This window comes from Agelaius phoeniceus, chromosome 10 (genome assembly GCF_051311805.1).
Source record: "Agelaius phoeniceus isolate bAgePho1 chromosome 10, bAgePho1.hap1, whole genome shotgun sequence".
In the NCBI taxonomy this organism is placed as follows: Eukaryota; Metazoa; Chordata; class Aves; order Passeriformes; family Icteridae; genus Agelaius; species Agelaius phoeniceus.
In genome coordinates this window covers 22,811,963-22,829,827 of record NC_135274.1, presented here as the reverse complement: position 1 = coordinate 22,829,827, position 17,865 = coordinate 22,811,963, and the positions used below count along the sequence as shown (strand labels likewise).

The 17,865-nt window shown below is 50.3% G+C and overlaps 1 protein-coding gene across 5 annotated transcripts in view; it reads right to left on the bottom strand.

Moving 5' to 3' along the window:
• The window catches only part of TNIK (TRAF2 and NCK interacting kinase), a 150,558-nt gene extending 146,797 nt beyond the window's left edge, over nucleotides 1-3,761 (bottom strand). For 2 of the 5 annotated variants that reach the window (XM_077184150.1, XM_054638866.2), the window contains exon 1: nucleotides 3,442-3,761. In XM_077184150.1, the coding sequence (XP_077040265.1) occupies nucleotides 3,442-3,498 (57 nt within the window). In that variant the 5' untranslated portion in view covers nucleotides 3,499-3,761. The remainder of the gene's footprint in view (nucleotides 1-3,441) is intronic. The other 3 variants (XM_077184148.1, XM_054638865.2, XM_077184151.1) reach the window with 2 other exon arrangements.
• Nucleotides 3,762-17,865: the final 14,104 nt, after the last annotated feature.

Genomic DNA, 17,865 nt, shown 5'->3' with positions numbered 1-17,865 from the left:
AGCTCCCTGGGAAAGGTTTTTCCTCCCCGAGATCTTTCATAACCTCCCACACACCTTGCAAAGCAACTGAGATGAATCCAGCTGTGGCAGCTACTGCAGAAGAGCCCAGCACCACTGCTGAGTGCATCAGCCAGAGGCCCAGCCCTGCAGATGGATGCAGCAGAGGAAAAGCTACTGACCTGAATATTTGAGAAAGATCAAGGCCACTGCCTTCAGCAAGAGATGACAGGCTCTTGCATTCGCTGAGACAAAAAAAGGGGGGGAAAAACACCAAATCCAGCCCTATCTTCCTGCTCTCTCCTATTGGGATCAGCTGTGCATTTCCCACCACAGACCATGGCCCACTGCATCCCTTCTCACACTTTTTCATTTTATTGCAAAAATCTGCTTCTCCAACATGCCTGTCAACAGCCTGTGTGAATCCCAGTGTCAATCATTATTCTGTTAATAACACTGCCAGGTCATCTGGCTATTAAACATGTTGAGTGGACTAGCAAAAATATCACCTTGCCCACACAAAAGAACATTATAATGTAGTTTATCTTATCCCCTTGTCCGTATAATATGCAGTGCTACCTGTTTCCATGGCCTCATTGTTTTAAATTACAGTTTTCTGCAACATTAACGATCCTCATTACCAGCACCACCACTGGAGGATCTCTGGTTTGAGAATCCTTCCTATCCTGGCACACTCAGTGCCCCACAGGGGCACTCCTGGGTACCAGGGCAATGAGCACGGTGCCCAGTGATGGATAGAAACATGTCACAGAGAAGGCAGGAGCCAACCCCAAGTGCACCAGGCCGTGCATTTTAATCAGAATTCAGTGCTTTGTTCCTGCCCAGCCTCCAGCACATCAAGCAGATGCACTGCTGCGGTGGAGCCCGACTGTGGGGCCAAAATAAACTCCACAGTGTGGCAAAAACCAGAGCTCCTGCCACCTCCTATGTCACCTTCCAGCCCAGATCTATAAATCCCACCCCACAAGGCCGTGGGCAGTGGCAAACTGAACTGAATGATGGTGTGCAGGGTTCTGCTTGTGCTCAGCCTTCAACAGCACGCTGCCATCCTGCAAATACACCTCCCTTCCTTGGGACAGCAGGAGGCAAGCCAAAGCAAAGCACTGGGCAAACTGGCAGTCAGAATTCCACCTTTCTCACACACATTTGCCCGTGGCTCATAAGCCCCAGCCTCCTGGAACATTTCAGTGACTCAAACTCAGAGATAAGTGTCCGGAGCACTTCCTTTCCCCGCTGCTGGGAACAAATCGCCAGATTTTTGAGTCACTACCTGCTCCCAGCATTTCACAGAGTCACCTCTCCCCCCTTTAAACGCACAAGCAGCACAAGAGCAACAACTCCTCCACCCAGACTCATCCACAAACCCACTGCAATGTGACACCTCTTTTCTGATACATAAAAATTTTGCAAGGCTTGGGGAATTACTCCTCCCTGCCATGTTTTGTGCTCAGGCAGCAAATTTACTATCGATTTCTGATTCAGACCCCATGGAATGATTCACGCCTCGTGCCCTATCTGCTGAATTTACGACCTTTAACAATTATTCTAAGTGCTGGAGGAGCTCAGTTTAGAAGAAGATCTATTCCTTGGCAAATTAAGCTCCTATTCTTGTCTCGCTTGCAAACCACCACATCTCCCATCATTTACAGGAAAGTGCCACAGCAGGTCTGTCCCTCTGAGAGGGGACAGAGAGCTGAGTGGCAGCAGCCCTGTGCTGGCAGAGTGGCCACTGCTGGGCAGGAGAGCAGGGAGTGGACACTGCTGGGCAGGAGGGCAGGGTTTTGCTGTCCCACCCTGGTGACAGGCAGGATTTTGGGTCCCCTTGTCTCCGGTTACCCTGAAATGCCAGCACTGCTCTGCTCACCAGCCAGGCGCTGCCGCTGCGTCTCAGGGGGAGGGAGGGAATATACATTTCCTCCCAAAGCGAAAACAAAACCCTGACTGAGGCTGCTGTGCGTTGCTATTAAAAAGCCACAAACAGAAAAAAAACCAAAAAAACCCCAACCTAAGCACGTGTGGATATGGTTTTAAAAAGACATTATATCCTAGTTCAAATACATTTCCCAGCACAGATGTTAAAACAAAAAATTAAAAAAAAAAAAAACAACAGAGGGTGGAGAAGGAGACAGCCCCCTCCCCCCCAAATTATACTGTTCTCCTGGATTAACTCCACCAGCTTCAGCAACCTTTCTCCCAAGGCACCTTCCACCTAAGAGGGGAAACCAGCTCCAGGTCTGTTTTTAAGGCAGATGGTTCCCCCATTCTAATCTCATCTACACTGTGTATTGCTGAGCAATCATTTACACTATTAATCAACCAGAAACTCACCAGAAAGAAAGTAGGGCAAGTGAATAAAGATAGACTTCTCTTTTTTTTTTTTCTTGCGCTGAAGCAAATAATATTTCTAAAAATACACTTGTTCAAGTCTTCAGCAGATTCTGCTTGATTTTATTTATTTGTCTATGCAGCGGGTTGTGTGGAGCAGCCTGGCTGCTGCCTCCCGCATAAATGCTGTTTCTCTCAATGACTCCCCATGCTCGTTTCCAACGAGCCGTTCTTACGGCCAGGAAGATGGGGAAAAGGAAGAAAGTTACAAGAGAAATGGACCAGGGGGGACATCAGGCCACAGCCCACGCCGAGGCTGACACGTCTGACGAGCCTGACATTTCAAGGGTACATGCTGGGCTTCATTTTCCAGGGGGGCGAGGAGGAGGCAGCGCGCAGGAACACAGCGGGAGAGGGATGGAGAGAGGGATGGAGAGAGGGATGGAGAGAGGGATGGAGAGAGGGATGGAGAGAGGCTGCGGGGCCGGGGCGGGGAAAGCGGGGTCTGGGGCTCAGCTCCGCACCCCGGCGGTGCCCGGCCCCGCCATCCCTGCGTGCCCACGCGTGCTGCCCGCGGGGGATCGGTGCGCGGGGGTGTCCGGGTGGGACCGGCCCCGCTCCCCGCCGCGGGGACCCGCCCGGCCGCCCGCACCCGCGTCCCCGCGGCGCTGCGCGGGTGCGCACACACGGACACGCACACACGGACACGCACACACCTGCGGGGCGGGCACACTCACACATACACACACACAGACACACACATGTGCGGATGCGCACACGCGCGGATACGCGCACACATGTGCGGATGCACACACGTGTGGATGCGCGCACACGCGCGGCGGCGGGCGCGCACATGCACGCGCACACGGTTATCTTACCCGCATTTACATACGTGCAGGCGCACATTACACACACACACACACACACACACCGAGCCCCGCGGACCCCCAGCCCCATCTCCCCGCCACCGGGGAAAGGATGGATGGATGGATGGATGCATAGGTGGATGGGTGGATGGATGGACGGATGGATGGATAGATGGATGGGAGGGGTGCCGCTCCCGCATGCCTCCCCGCCATCCCCGGCCCTGCGCCTCACCCGCAGCGCCGAGAGGTCTATCTCGTCCAGGCTCCGCGCCGGGGAGTCGCTCGCCATATTTCCGCCGCCGGCCAGGCGGCCCCGCCGCCACCGACCGGGCAGTGGCGGCCGCCGCGGCGCTGGCGCTATTTAACGCCTCTCCTCATGCGGGGCGCCGGGAAGGAGAAGCCGCCGCCGCCGCCCCTGTCCTTCCGCCCGCAGCGCGGCTGCCTAGGGGCGGCCAGGCAGGCAGGGCTCGCCGCGGGCTGCGCCGGGATGGCGGCGGCGGCGGCGCATCGCCGCGCCCGCCCCGCACCGCGCCCGCACGGCCCCGCGCCGCCCCTGTCTGTCACCGCGGGGGCGGCGCCCGACCCGCCGCCAGGGGGCGGCGCCGCGCGGGGGCGGGCAGAGCCCCCTCAGGGGCGGGCGGGGGCTGCGCCGGGAGCGCCGCGGTGGCGAGCGAGGGCACGGAGGGGGACGCGGCGTGTGGGGCAGCGGCACCCGCGGAGGGAACGGGCGTCGGGACCCTCCGGGGTGCACAGACGGGCTCGTTCAGCGCGCAGATCCCCCCCGATGCGGAAAGGTCCCGGAATCCGGGCTGGGGCTGGGCGGAAAGGCGCAGGGCTCCAGGCCGCGTGGGTTCCCTCACGCAAGGACCCGGCAGCGGTGCCTGTCAGGTGCGGTGGGAAAGCTGCCCAGTTTCAGGTGCTGAACCCAAATCCTGCAGGCAGGAGGTGGGAGCACCAAGGCCAGAGGAACCTGCTTGGTGTTCCTCGAGATGCTCAGTGAGGTTTGGCCCTTCTGCAGCTGGATCCAGATGTCACAGCTGGCTCTGCTGACCGGTTGTCGACCCGTTCCCTCAGCACTCCCAGCCCTACCAACTCCCAGGCTGATCCTCAGTAGGAATAAGGGATGGATGCTGTGTTTGGAATTGGCCAAACCGCCTCCCAAGCCAGCAATAGCTAGGTAGAGTCAGCTTTTAGTTTTCCTTATTTCCCCTTTTCGGATGTGGTTCCTGCCAAACCAGGTGCCGTATATAAATATATATGTATAAAAAAATCTGTTGCCTTTGAGAGAACCGTATGGAAGCTGTACTTACAACATCAACTTGTGTCAGGAGCTTACAATATGCAGATCTGGGAAGCGGAAACCCTACACATGAGTCAACTGGCAGGCGGATGGGATTTTCTTACACTCTCTGATTGGAGATGTGCTCCAAAAAAGTAATAATAAATGGTATGACAAACGGTCGTGCAGTTGTGGGGAGGCTGCTGCTGGTGCGGGAGGTGCAGCATCACCAGGCAGGGCTGCGGGACACGGATGGACCAAGGGCCAGAAGGAGCTGCTGAAACCTCCCCAGAAACAGCAGGGTTGGTGCTGCCTCTGCCCCCGGCTCTGCCCGGGGGGCTGCATCCCTGCCTTATCACTTACTAATCCCGATTGCAGCGCTGGCTGTGTGTGTTTCAGCTTGCAGGGCTGCGAGGGTGCAGCAGAATGTGATTTTTTTGGTAATGAACTGCCCAAGTGGCAGGTAGCGGAAGGCGCACGGGGCTGCGCATCACCCGCAGTGACGGCAGCCTGCCTGGATTTAACCCCTTTTCCCAAGCTACACATCATCCCTCCTTAATGTCGTGCCCAGTCAATAGCCCTCAGTCACGTATAAAGAGGTAAATTTGATCTAAATGCTAAATTCAACAAACTCCCCAGTCTTTCGTGGTGTTTTTCTAGACCAGATGTTGTCTGTGTCTGTTCCAGCCCAGGGATTGCAATGTTGCGCTTGTAGTTGGGGAGCTGGAAGCAAAACTGCCTGGAAACTGGTAACAAACCAATGCGAGACTTCCTCCTGCTGTCATTGTTCTCAGGCAGAGAAGGGAGGAACAAACAGGATGAGAGAGGATGCTGGCTTGCTCTAATGTGCTTTCCATCCAAGAATACACAGGATTATTAGTGAAAAACATAAGGATTAATATATGCATATATAGATATATCTATGTGTGTCTAATCCTGCAAATAGGCAGATTGCCCTGATCCTCAGCATGAGTGCCAACTCCTAAACTAAGCTGTGATTTAATTACGATCTATCCACTGCCTATAGAGATGCGAAAAATGTAGAGGACCCTCCTGTTATCACTGAAATAAGAAATGCATAAAGTGATAGGGGGAAGTGACAGGAAAATCCCAGAGAGGGCTGCTGTTTCCAGGCTGCTTGGAGCAAATTCAGAGCCTTGAGGGCAGATGAACACCCGGTGACCTCCGGAGATGCCAGGGCTGCTACGTGGGCTGTGCTACTGCCCAGCCAGGCTGCAGGAAAAGCTTAAACTGAGCAGTCATTTTTTGCAGGAAGCTTTTTCCATTACAAAAATGTTTCCAATATGTTAATATTTTAGTTATACATTTACCAATCTATCTGTGTCTCTCTGTACACTGGGTTTTTTTTTCTGCCAGGAGCATCTAAACAAACCTTGAAGTTACAGTCACCATGACTCCAAACAAAGTACTCAGTTGAACTGGCTCAAAATATTTTGCTGTGAGTCATTTCAGCACAAGATTGAGTTTCCACCTGGCAGGTCCCCCCTGGGCATGGCAGCCAGACCCTGCTGTGTCACAGCAGCTCCAGCCAGCCCTGGCACAGCTATGGCTGAGATGCAGCACGGGCAGGGCACCACCAAGCCAGATAAAGGAATGGAGTTACCACATCCCATCCTTCATTCAACAGTAACCATGGAAGAAGCACACAGCCCTCCCAGCTCAGTCCCCACATCCCTCATCAGCTCCATTTCCATTTCTTCTGCCACACACTGGGATCATTCTATGACAGGTCATTGTTTTTCCTATTTAATTTCCATTTGGAAAGTGGGGAAATGTGAAAATTCCATATTTCCCACAGGCCTTGGTGAGCAATGAGCACCTTAGTGACCCAAAGCTCTGCTGTCAGCCCTGAGTGGGGGACCCTGAAATCACTATTTTTGATTTACTCATTGAAGGGCATCAGCCCCCATATAAACTATCCAGGTCATTTGACCTCTGCCTTAAACTAAATTTAATTATCTAACAGTGCCATCACTGTTAATTATATTGTAGAATGAGTAAATCTAAGTGACACATAAGCCATTGCCCAATTAGCAACAGCTTCAGGTGCTTTGGGCTTTGGATCATTCTTCAAAAGATCATCAAGAAGAGGAATGAAGCAAACAAGGAAGCACATTTGGGCCCCAACATATGATTTATTCCACAATAATTCTGTGACCATGTGGCCCCAATTTTTCCAAATCCAGGTTGGTTTACCCCACTGTTAGCCCATGTAAGACAGTACTGAACAAACTGAACAGAGAACGCTGAAAAATTTATACTCTGTAAAATGCATAATAATTGGGGTTTAGGCTAACATGCAGCTGTGTTAAAAGAGACTCAGAAATGACTGGCTACATGTGTCCTAACCTACATCTATTGATCTCAAATGCACTTTAACTGATTCATTATCACTTACTGATTGCTCGTCCTCCTGCTGATGTGGGTTCCTCTCCAGGGACAGAAGTGTTTTTCCATTGCATCCTTGGAGCAGAGCAGGACTATGTGAGTGAACCCTGCTGTCAGGATTTTTTCCTATAGCTCTATACAAAAGAAAAACCCCCTGTAAATAGTTCATCACTCCCTTACTTAAGCATTGTGAAGTACAAACCTCTGTAATCACTGTGATGGGGGAGTAAATGGAAAATCAGCAGGAGCTCTTTGGAAAACCCTTCCTCTACAGATTCATCCCAGGGAACAGAGTGGTACACTCAAACAGCAAATTCCTGGGGCACCACGGGGAAAGAGACAGGGGATGGTTCACTACCAGGAGGTTAACTCACCCACAGCACCCCTCCAGGCTGCTGTTCTTCCCCGAAATACCTGACACTGAGAACCAGCACAGGGTTTTCTTTATGCCCCTTCTGTTGCCATTGCATTTGTCTTCTCTTGAGAGCTGCCACTGTGGGCCAAAGCCACCCCCAGCATGTTGCCAGAAGCAGCAGCAGTGCTTGCTGTGCCCGTGCCTGGTTGGTGTAGCTCAGACTCACTCTGTGTCTGGCCTGAGCTCAAGGAGGCTTCTCCAGGGTAGCAAGCACCCACATCCTTTGAGGCACCTCTGTATCATTTACCAGAATGCTAAAATTTAAATGTAAATTTTCAGGTTTTAGCTAAAGCAGAGCTGTATGTAATAATGTGTGTGCCTCCCCAGCAGATGCAGCAGGAGCTGAGGTCTCTCCCCTCAGCCTGGCTATAGGATCAGGGCTTTAACATGTCATTTTGGCAATATGTTTTTATGCTGCTCTTGGAGAACACTATACACTAGAGATGCGGGACTTTGGTTTGTCAATTAACCTCTTTCCTTTGTGCCTCCTCTACAAAGAAAAAAATACATTAAAGGGTGACCCTATTCTTCAGGAGGGTGTCAGGTCTTTTAAAGTCATTTAAAATGTGCCAATTGTGACTGGTTAGAAACCAATCAAAACCTCATTTTTGCACTGCTTGCAGAAAACCTAACGTGGCCTTGCCCCCAGCAAACCATGTCCCCACAGTCCTGCTGAGGAATACTAATGTCTCCTTTCTTTGCCTGCATCTCAGGGATGGTACCACTATGTGTAAGATCCACAATGCATGAGCTGCCAGAATAGGGACGTTCCCCAGGACCCACCTGCCACAGCAGGGAAGTCCTTTGGGAGCCCCTGCCTGTAAATACTGGATTTACAGCCCCATCCACGGGGTGGAACAGCTGCTCCATTTGTCAAGGGCCTTTTATCAAAATTATTTATCATCCCAATATGGTTTTTTTAATGCGGCTCAGTCTGGAGCTGAGCTACCCTAAGCCAACCAGTATTTGTTTTCTCTCTTTCCCTTTTCTCTCCTGGGTTGCCTTGCATCCCAAAGACAGCCCCAGGTCTGGGAAACACCTGACCCGAAGCCACCCCCATCTGGCATGAAGCACAGATCAGTAGAACAAGAGAAACTGGCTTCTATCTTTTGTCAAATGCAAATTGCTGAGAGTTAATTAAGACACATTTCAGGAACAGTGAGGTTTGGTTTTTTTTAAATTATAATCTATCCTGAGGTGTGGGTAGGGTTCAACATCTCTCCTCGGGAAAGGGGTTACAAAACTGGAACTGCAGTTGGCAAACGTGCTGATAACAAAGGTCCCAAGGGCTTCCGTGGCAGCCGGGCATAGAGGGCTCTCTGAGACCCATGAGACTGGAGGCAATACAGTCCAAAACCTCCTGGGCACATTTATTTTTCCAGATTCCCCCTTTTTTTTAAAATTATCTGTGTCTTCACCATGGCTTGTGAGATTTGTTGTTCTGCAAAGATAGGGCCACAAATACATGATGCTTCTGCCTTGTTGGGAGCACGTTGAATACTTGCCACTTTCCCCTGCAAAAGGCATAAGTCTTTTACACACACACACACACACACACACACACAAATAAAATAAAATAAAATAAAATTAAATTAAATTAAATTTAAAAGAGTTAAACTACAGAATAGACTTCGTGTTTTCAGGCTTCCCACTCATCATCAATGCCCAAAGCAGAAGCAAGTCAGAAAACAACTGGAGGTACTTAAAGGAACTCAAAGAAATCGTCTGAGTAAAGTGTGAGGTTTGAGTAGGAAGACGGCGTTTGAGCCAACTGCTGTTGCCTTTCTGGGGAGGCTTCGCTCAGAGGTGTTTACTTCCTCATGCCTTCATGGAGATGTGGCAGTCTATGAAAGCACTCCTCCTGGAATTAGATGAAAATGGTTTAAAAAAAAAAATAAAAGAAGGAGGGGGATGTTCTAGGTCATGTCATAACAAGGAAAAGCTTTAAAAAGCTCACCCAAATATTCACCAAAGGTAAGACATGCTGTACGCTTTGGAAACGGGTGGAGAATATCAAGGCATGGGCTTTCTGACTTGCTGAAAGAGAAAATCATAACCAGAGCACCCAAAAATACCACTTCACCATCTCAGAGAGGAGGCACTCGAGTCTGGATTTATATATGGAAGGCCTTCTGCTGCAGGGATGTGGATGGAGGCTGGCTCTGGGCCCAGGAGGTCCTGTAGAGTTTATATACACTGATTGACACATCTGTACCCATGGGAGGCAAACCCAGGAGGAAGGACAAGGGGACCTTCTCCTGGTCAGCAGGAAGCTGGGAATGAAGGAGCATCTGAGATGGGAAAAGCACTGTCACACTTGTGTGATCTATATATCCTGTCAGCACAAGGATATACAGATCAAAATAAAACGGGTACATTTAAACAAGCTGATGACTTTAGTGTTAACATGTGATTTCTGAATAACTACCAAAACACCAGGCAGGAAACCGTGTGGTTTTGAAAATATCTGATGAAGGCGTTCTGCATGTTCACTGGAGTGCCTCCATCTTCAGTTAAGAAAGCAGAAAAGAGTGGGCTGATCCTCGGAGCAGGGGGAAACCCTGCCCACATCTGAGCCTGCAGTCTGGGCTCTCATGAGTAGGTTACTACAAGGGAACCATCAGCTGGGAATAGGCAGGACACTCAGGAGAACCTTGGTAAGAAAATTACATCAACCCCAAACGACAAAGACATGCCTGAGACCCGGTTCCTCTGTGCACCAGTTCTGAGTGGGAGGGATAAACCGGAAAATTTCCTTTGAAATTCTGTCCCCTACAGGCTCAAAGCAACCACAGTATTAGAGAGACTTTAAAAAGTGTCATTATATATTTAATTAACTCAGAAACTTGTGTTTCTCAGTTTGTGGCTCCTAGCACATGCAGTACTGCAGCCTGCACAGAGGTTGCCAAGACCTTTGTCACCCCCAAGAGTTACAAGCCTCTCAAAAGCACATGGAGATGACTGGGAAGAGGCACAGCACAGATGACAGAGATTGAAGACTGACTTCTTTGTCCATCACTGCTGTCTGAGGCTGTCAGAGTGGTGCTCCAGCCCCGTTCAGTGCAGGGCTCTGGCAAGCTGAGTCATCTCCACATACCAAACACATCGTTTGTTACATGCACTGCTCTGGTACTGCTGCTTTGTTACTGGTGCTTCTCTAACCCTCTTTGCCGGTGAGTCAGCTGAAAGGCTTGGGGTAGTGGCAAAGGCAGGAGGTGGTTTTGTGCCCTTGGACACTGGAAGAGCTCCAACCTGTCCTGACAGTAAGAATCCTCCTCCCTGGTGCCTGCCAGGGGAGATGTAAAAATGAGCTAGTGGTCCAGCCCACTTTCAAATCCTACTTGACCAAAGCTGGTTGAGGTGAGTTGTGTCCTGTTGGTTCCCTTCCACCACATGCTTGGACAGAGGGGATAAAGCCATTCTGTACCACATCATCCCACCAAAATGCACAGAGGGGAGGTGCTGACAGCCCCACAAGAGACCTCTCTGCAAAATTTCTCTGAATTATTTAGTTGCTATAGAAGCTTTCAGTGCTTTACACAACATCTTAAGAAGCAAGTTAGCCATATCCTGACAGAAAATCCACCATCCTCCGCACAGGCAGGTGGTGGGTTCAGCCCTTTGTGAGCTCTCAGAAGCACCAGATGACACACACAGCAAGGCTGAGTTTTGCATTTGCTGTAGCTGACACACGCTGTTCACTGAAAGAGAATTAGCCTTTTCCTCTGCAAAACTGAGCATTAAGAGCTAGTCCAGCTGCTAGTAAATGGCAATTAGGCTGCTAAAAGCCCAGGTTGCTTGTGAAAAATAGGACTTGAGCTCCTGAAACATGCAGGCCCTCTTTCAGCCTGGTTTTTCATTACTTTTCAGTCTCTAACTTGATCTAGTGTTAGAGCTGAGATGCAGCTGGCCTGGGATTACCCATTAAAATAATGAAAAAACCTGTAAGACAACTGTAAGACAACAATTTCTTCCAGGCATGCAAAACAGTTGTGTTTGCCCTTACAGAACTGCCTGGGTTTTGTTTCAGGTCCTGGCTCTGTAGATAAAGGAATGTGAGAACATAACGAGCACATCAGCCTTATACTGAGCTCAGATTGAGCACAGCAAAACCACCAGTGCAGCAGCCATTTAGTCAGAAAGAAAGAAGCATATGGGGTCAAGGTGACATTATCTCACATGGCACTGGAGGGAAATGTCCCTTCAGATCCTCACAAGAGGCTGGGCACTTTCTAAAACACAGCCGGGTGGGCGGATGTGCCACGTCGGAAAACTGTAAAGAAATTCTGTGAGCCAGTAAATCCTCTGCTAAATTCTCTTTGCAGAGGTTGATATAAACAAAAGTTATGATGAACAAAAGGGGAGTACACAAGCCTGTTTGGCAAGGGTGGGTCTTCCAAACAGCGTGTCTGAAGTGTTTCTGTGGAGACATTTTGCTTGATTCTTCTCCCAGCTCTCACAAGATTCAGTACTTTTGCAGGGCTTGGAACCTCCATATATGAATTTTAGCTCTTATTTTAAAATAAACAACTGGAAGTCGTAGCCTTAGGAAAGCAATAGAGTATGATCCCTGAGAGGGTTAAAGAAACTGAGGTTCAGGTGACCTGAGGGTGGAGGTGATGGGATTGGTGAGGTCCTAGGTCAAAGAGATCATCCATCCAGTGTGAGGACGGCTCTCCAGCCCCTCAGCTCCACTCCAGCCTTGCTGTAGCCTTGCCAGGAGTAAAATATTGGAAATGTGGGTGACAGCTTAGATTACACATCGTTAGAAACAGCCAGGATAATCTGCCTCCAACTCCCTAAAAGGAAATCTTTAGCTAACAAACATACTGCAGCCTTTTGAGCTGGCAGATAACGATGGAACAGTGGATAAAACATAGCTGGATACCAGGGAGGTGGCACTGTGCAGGGAGGTGTTTCACCAGGCCAGAGGAAACAGTGTGGAGCTGCTCCTGGGGCAGCTTGGCCAGGAAGAGGAAGAGGAAGGTGGAGGGTCAGGCATTTGGGTGTTGCAGTCCTGCAGCCCCGGCACTGTGGCTGTGCCAGTGCTGCTCTCAGGGACAGCCAGCACAGCTTGATGGGCTCTGTGCTGCTCACTGGGGACTTCATCATGGTCATCCCAATGTCCCTCCCCTGGCACTACAGCACATGGCTTTGCTAGACAGATCCAACAGTGGGTCAAAAAAAGCATCAGCTTCCTTGTTTATAGAAAAACTCTGCATGAGATATCCCTGCCCTTCTCGAGGGCAAAGAGCATCTCCATGATTTCCAGGCAGCTCTGTCCCATCTTAGGCTGTGAGATTTCCAGGCCAGGGAAATGCTGAGGTTTTAGATCCCTTGGCATCCCAGGATCCTAGGAAGGTGCCCCATGGAGCTGCAATGCAAATGCATCATCACAGTGCTGCTGCTGCCATCACCACCAGTAACACAGGACAAGCAATACTGTGTCTCTCCTGAGGGTAGGAACCTTGTGGACGTGGATTTTGCTCCTGCTGAGAAAGTCTCTGTTTGGAACAGCATGTCTCAGCTCATGGAGACTTCTCCTGCTGAGACATTCAGAATAAATTCTGCACAAACCTTTCTGGTAGGGTAAAAATAATAATAATGAAGTGGCAAGACGCAGAAAGTGCACACACAGTGGAAACCAAATTTGGGACGATTTAGGTGATTCAGGCTTCTTTTTGGGGGGGCAGTAAGCAGCTAGATCAGCTCACTGCATGCTAGCACAACCCAAGAGCTTGGAGTCAGCTTGAATGAGTGATTCATTATTCCACACACGCTCCGGCTCCTCCGCCACTCCAGCCTGTACCCAGCTGGATCTCAGGAGAAATTCCTAGAGTGTGTAATTGTGTATAATGTGATCATCCTGCAGCAGGAAATAGGTTTGTAAGCATTCTTAGCCGGTACAATCGATGTCGTACAGATATGGTCTGCAAGGAAACAAAGTGGAGATACACATTGCAGCGAGTCGCTGGAGAGCCGAGGCAGCCTTCTGGGAAGGACATGGCAGGCAGGGAATGCATTTAAGCCCGAACAGTCACGGTACACGTAGTGCTTCATTTAAAAATGTCTCAGCGTGACCGTGCTCAGAGGGAGGGGGAGATGCTGCCCTGCAGCAAGGCCAGATGTGGGGACAGCCGGCAGGACCAGGCTGGAGCAGGGAGCCCGGCGGGGCTCTGTGGGTTATCCGCAGCTGGGCTGTGGCCCTGGGCACCTGCGGGGATCTGCAGGGACCGGGCAGAGCGGGATGGGGCTCGCAGGCTCCCCGCACCCCGCATCCCTCCCGGGGCAGCGCAGGCTGAGCCCGCAGCACCCTCTAGAGGAACCCAGCCCGCGGCTGCAGGGAGGGCTTATCCACTGGAAGGAATCTCTCCAAAAAGGATTTTTTTATTTCCTTGGGTATGTTTAACCCATCGCTGTGCAGCAGCGCAATACCGAGCCCCGGCAGTGCTGAGCCCGAGCAGCACCAGCATTCCCGGTGATCCTCCCTGGTGCTGGAGGGGATGGAGGCGAGCAGAGCTGCAGGACAGGGCGAGGTGGAGCAGAGGCTCCCCAGCAGCCCGGGAAGCAGCACCGTGGGCAAATCCTCCAGGGTCCTTCCCTGCAGGGCTCCAGGCGTGTCCCCAGCTGCAGTCAGCATTGTCTCGGTGGCAGGTTTGACCCAAACTGGAGGTGCAGGTGAAGAGATGAACGTGTCACTCACAACATGTGATCCCTGTAAGATGCAGCTCAGTTTAGCCCAGAGCTGTAGGGATGGCCTCCCTCAGCCATGGGCTCTGTCCCCCCCTACACCTGGGCAGAGCAGCTGCCAGGCCTGGAGGAGTCAGGTGGATTGTTACCTTAGAGTGACCCATCTGTGAAAATTGTGGATTAGGTGGATTATTACCTAAAAGTGACCTTGGGGCTGCTGTAACGTGGCCCCAGCACAGCCTAAATTCCTACATGTGATTAAATGCCCAGGTTACATCTGCATGACTCTTTCCAGCCAGGATGTGGGGATTATCTGGGATTCACTGTGCATGAGACAGGAGACACCATGGAAAAACATCCTCTAAGTGCTGTGCTGGTCTGTGGCTACAGCTGTGGCTTGTGGCTACAACTGTCTTTGCTTCTGGAGTTTCCTTGTTGCATATCTGATTCTGGTCAAAATGGAGCTTTTCTGTATAAAGAAAACCATTAACTCTACTTTAAATTACTTCCATATACAGTACCTACTTCATATTTCTGCAGTTACAGTCCTTTTATATTTTATTTCATAAATCATGTACCTATTTCAAGAGGAAGCATGTCTGAAATGTGAAAACCTAAAATGTAAAAAAACCCAAAACCGAAAAAGCACTACCCAAAGTCTCCAATCTGTTTTTCAAGTTGAAATTTTAAAATGCTCGGCCAGCAGCCTGAGTCCTCTCCTGAAGGACCCATTTTCTGTTTCTGTCTTGGATGCACAATGTGCACAATGCCCAGCCTGTGAGTCTGCTGGGCTTGGCTGGGCTCTTTAATGTGCATTTGTCTGATAAAGAATGGAATAAGGAAGATAACCCAATGAAGAGAGTAGAAACACTCTTCTGCCTGTTTAGTGAAAGGAACAAGGAGGAATCAGGTAAATGCCAAAGGCAGGACACCAGCAGCAGGACAGAGCCACGAGATGGAACAGAGGTATGGAGCACCTCTGCTATAAAGCTGGAGAATTGGGAATGTTCAGCCTGGAAAGGAGAAGGCTTTGGAGTCACCTAATTATGGCATTTCAGTACCTGAAAAGGGAGCCTGTAACAAAGATGGAGAGAAACTTTTTAAAAGGGCCTGGAGTTACAGGACAAGGGGGAATCTCTTCTAACTGAGAGTTGGTTTAGACTGGATATGGGGGAAAATTTCTTCCCTGTGCAGGGTTAAGGCTCTGGCACAAGGTGCCCAGAGGAGCTGTGGCTGCCCCAGCCCTGGAAGTGCCCAAGGCCAGGCTGGATGGGCTTGGAGTGACCTGGGATAGTGGAAGGTGTCCCTGCCCATGGCAGGGGGTGGAACAAGATGAGCTTTATGGTCCCTTCCAACCCAAACCATTCTGGGATTCTCCTGTTGGTGTCTCCGGGGGTGACAGCCCAGCCTGCCTGTCCCCTCCCTCCCAGGTGTGCCCAGCTCTCCCATTCCAGGATGGATCCAGAGCAAGGGAGCAGCTGGAGACACGGGAGCAGCCTTGTGTGAGTCTGCTTTAAGCTGTGATTGGCCCTGGCTCTCCAGCTGGAGAGGTGGCTCCAGCTCTTACCTGAACTTCCCTTGTGCCACAGCACCTTCAGTGGCCCTCAGCTCAACACCAGCCCTCACCCAGGGCAGGTTTCCCAGTCAGGATATTCCCTGCTGGGCACTGAGCTGCACACTGGCAGCATCTCCAGGGCATACACACCTGTGAAGCCTCACTGACACTATCTCCCTGTCCCCCTTTCCTTTGTCCTCAAATAGGAACTCACAGAGTATCTAATTATTGAGATCAGGCTGAATATGGAGAGATTACTCATCTCAGATTCCAGGGATAAATGGTTTCCTTTGCAGAATAATTTCTTTTTAACAACTCCCCCTCCCCTTTTCTCCAAATTAATTTCCATCCCAGCCATGAGCCTCTGTAGAAAATCTTGCCATAATCATTTTGAGCTAAATATTCTGTCTAATCAATCAAAGCAGTGGAACCAATTTTGAGGCTGTCACTTTTAATTTTTCCAATAAGAAAAAAATCTAGCATTTCACTCACAGTGCTGTTGTGATTCAAGCTCTCCAAACCTTTGCTCCACTGCATCAGCGCTTCAGAGCTGTACTTGAAAATGTGAAGAGCCGGCACAATTGCAGAGAAACGAAAATAAATTGATTTTTAGCAGTGAGGAGAAACCTGTTTCTTCATGTACCCTTAGACCAGAGTCACAAAACCTTTTCTTTTTTCCTTTCTTCCCTGTTTTCCTCCTCAGAACAAAAATAACTACAGCATATTAATGATTTCATGCACGCAAAGGGCTGGCACTCATTAAAGTTGATGTGTTATTGAGAGCTCAGTGCATAAATGCCAGCAAAGGGCCAGAGAGCAGATGTGTGGGTGCTGGGGTGCATGAGAGAGAGAGAGAATCCTGCCCCTGGAATGGGATTCCTATGGACACATCCACAATGGAGGAGCTGACCTGTGGGAGGAGGCAGGAACAGCCTCGGCACAAAAAATGGCTGGAGAAATCCAGCCTGGGAAGAACAGGTTGTTAAAGACTCTGGCAAGGGCACTTTGTGTACAGGGTAGGTGTGGGCTGCTCAGCAAGGAGCCATCAAATGGGGCTGTGCAAACAGGAACATTCTGGGCAGGGGCAGCTTTGCCATCGCGTTCCTGCCTCCCCCTCAGTCAGTGCCAGCCAGAGCCATGGGCTGCCATCCACTTCTGCTTCCAGGGATGGATGGGAATGAAGGCAGGTCCTGTAGGAGAGGGAAAACAACAAAGGCAGCAACAGTGCCCTTGAGCTGGGCCCCTACTTGAATCCAAAACAGATCCCACCAGCTACTGAGGGAAATGAACTCTATCCCCCCAAACCTGGACAACCACGGAGAGGAGGGAAAGGATCCTTCCTACAAACCCATACCTGAACTCCCTAGGTTCAGGACCAGTCTCACATTAATTTCACACCAAGATAGTCTCAGCTGTGATCCCAGGGCTCTCCTGCTGCTGGCAGGGAAAGCAAGCAATGCCAGCAGGACACTGCCAGCCTCAGCTGTGGCTGCCCTGTGTGACCCCACAGGGACCCTGCTGCCACCCAGCACGCCTGGGCTCAGCACCGTGCACCCAGCAGTGACTGTCAGCTCCCACATGGCTCCTGCTTGCTGCTATCTCCTCTTCAGGAGCCCAAAAGTGGGATTCAGCAGGCACATATCAGCAGGGGGATGCTGGAGTGGCAGCAGAAGCTGACAGTGTCACTCAGGAGTGGCACTCATCAGTGCCTGATGTCCCTTCCCAAGCCCTACCTCACCCTCTGGCTCTGCTGTCTTGGTTTATTGTGTCTGTCGAGGACACAGATTGAATTTGGAAGTTCTGAAGATGCAGAGAGCCCTCTGGCATCTGAGGAAGGAGATGAAACCTAAGAAATGGAGAAGTTAATATGTTTTCAGTTTGCAAGAGAGCTTGGAAATGCCACTGATGCTTTATTAATCTCTTCTGCCCCTGGAGGACAACAGGCAGCTACTTCTTCCTCTCTCTCTGCTGAATTTCCTTTACTGGAAGTTAAAATAGACAGGGGCAAGTTAATTTTATTTTGGAGACAGAGCGTTTTTGTCTGTGCCTTTCATAATGCTTTTGGATTATTAAAACTCCTTTAAAACACGACTTTTTAATCTATTTAAGAAGTCCAATTTTCTTTCTATGCTGTTTCACCCCAGCAATTTCTCTCTCCCAGGAAAACCCAAATGACTCAAGTGTAGCCTTTTTTATTGCTATTCTGGGCCTTTCCCCCTCACGTCTTGGCTGCTGATACAGAACAAGGACAGAACCCCAGGCAGGATGAGACCCCCAAACCAAGGAGAAATGACACCAAAGCCAAACG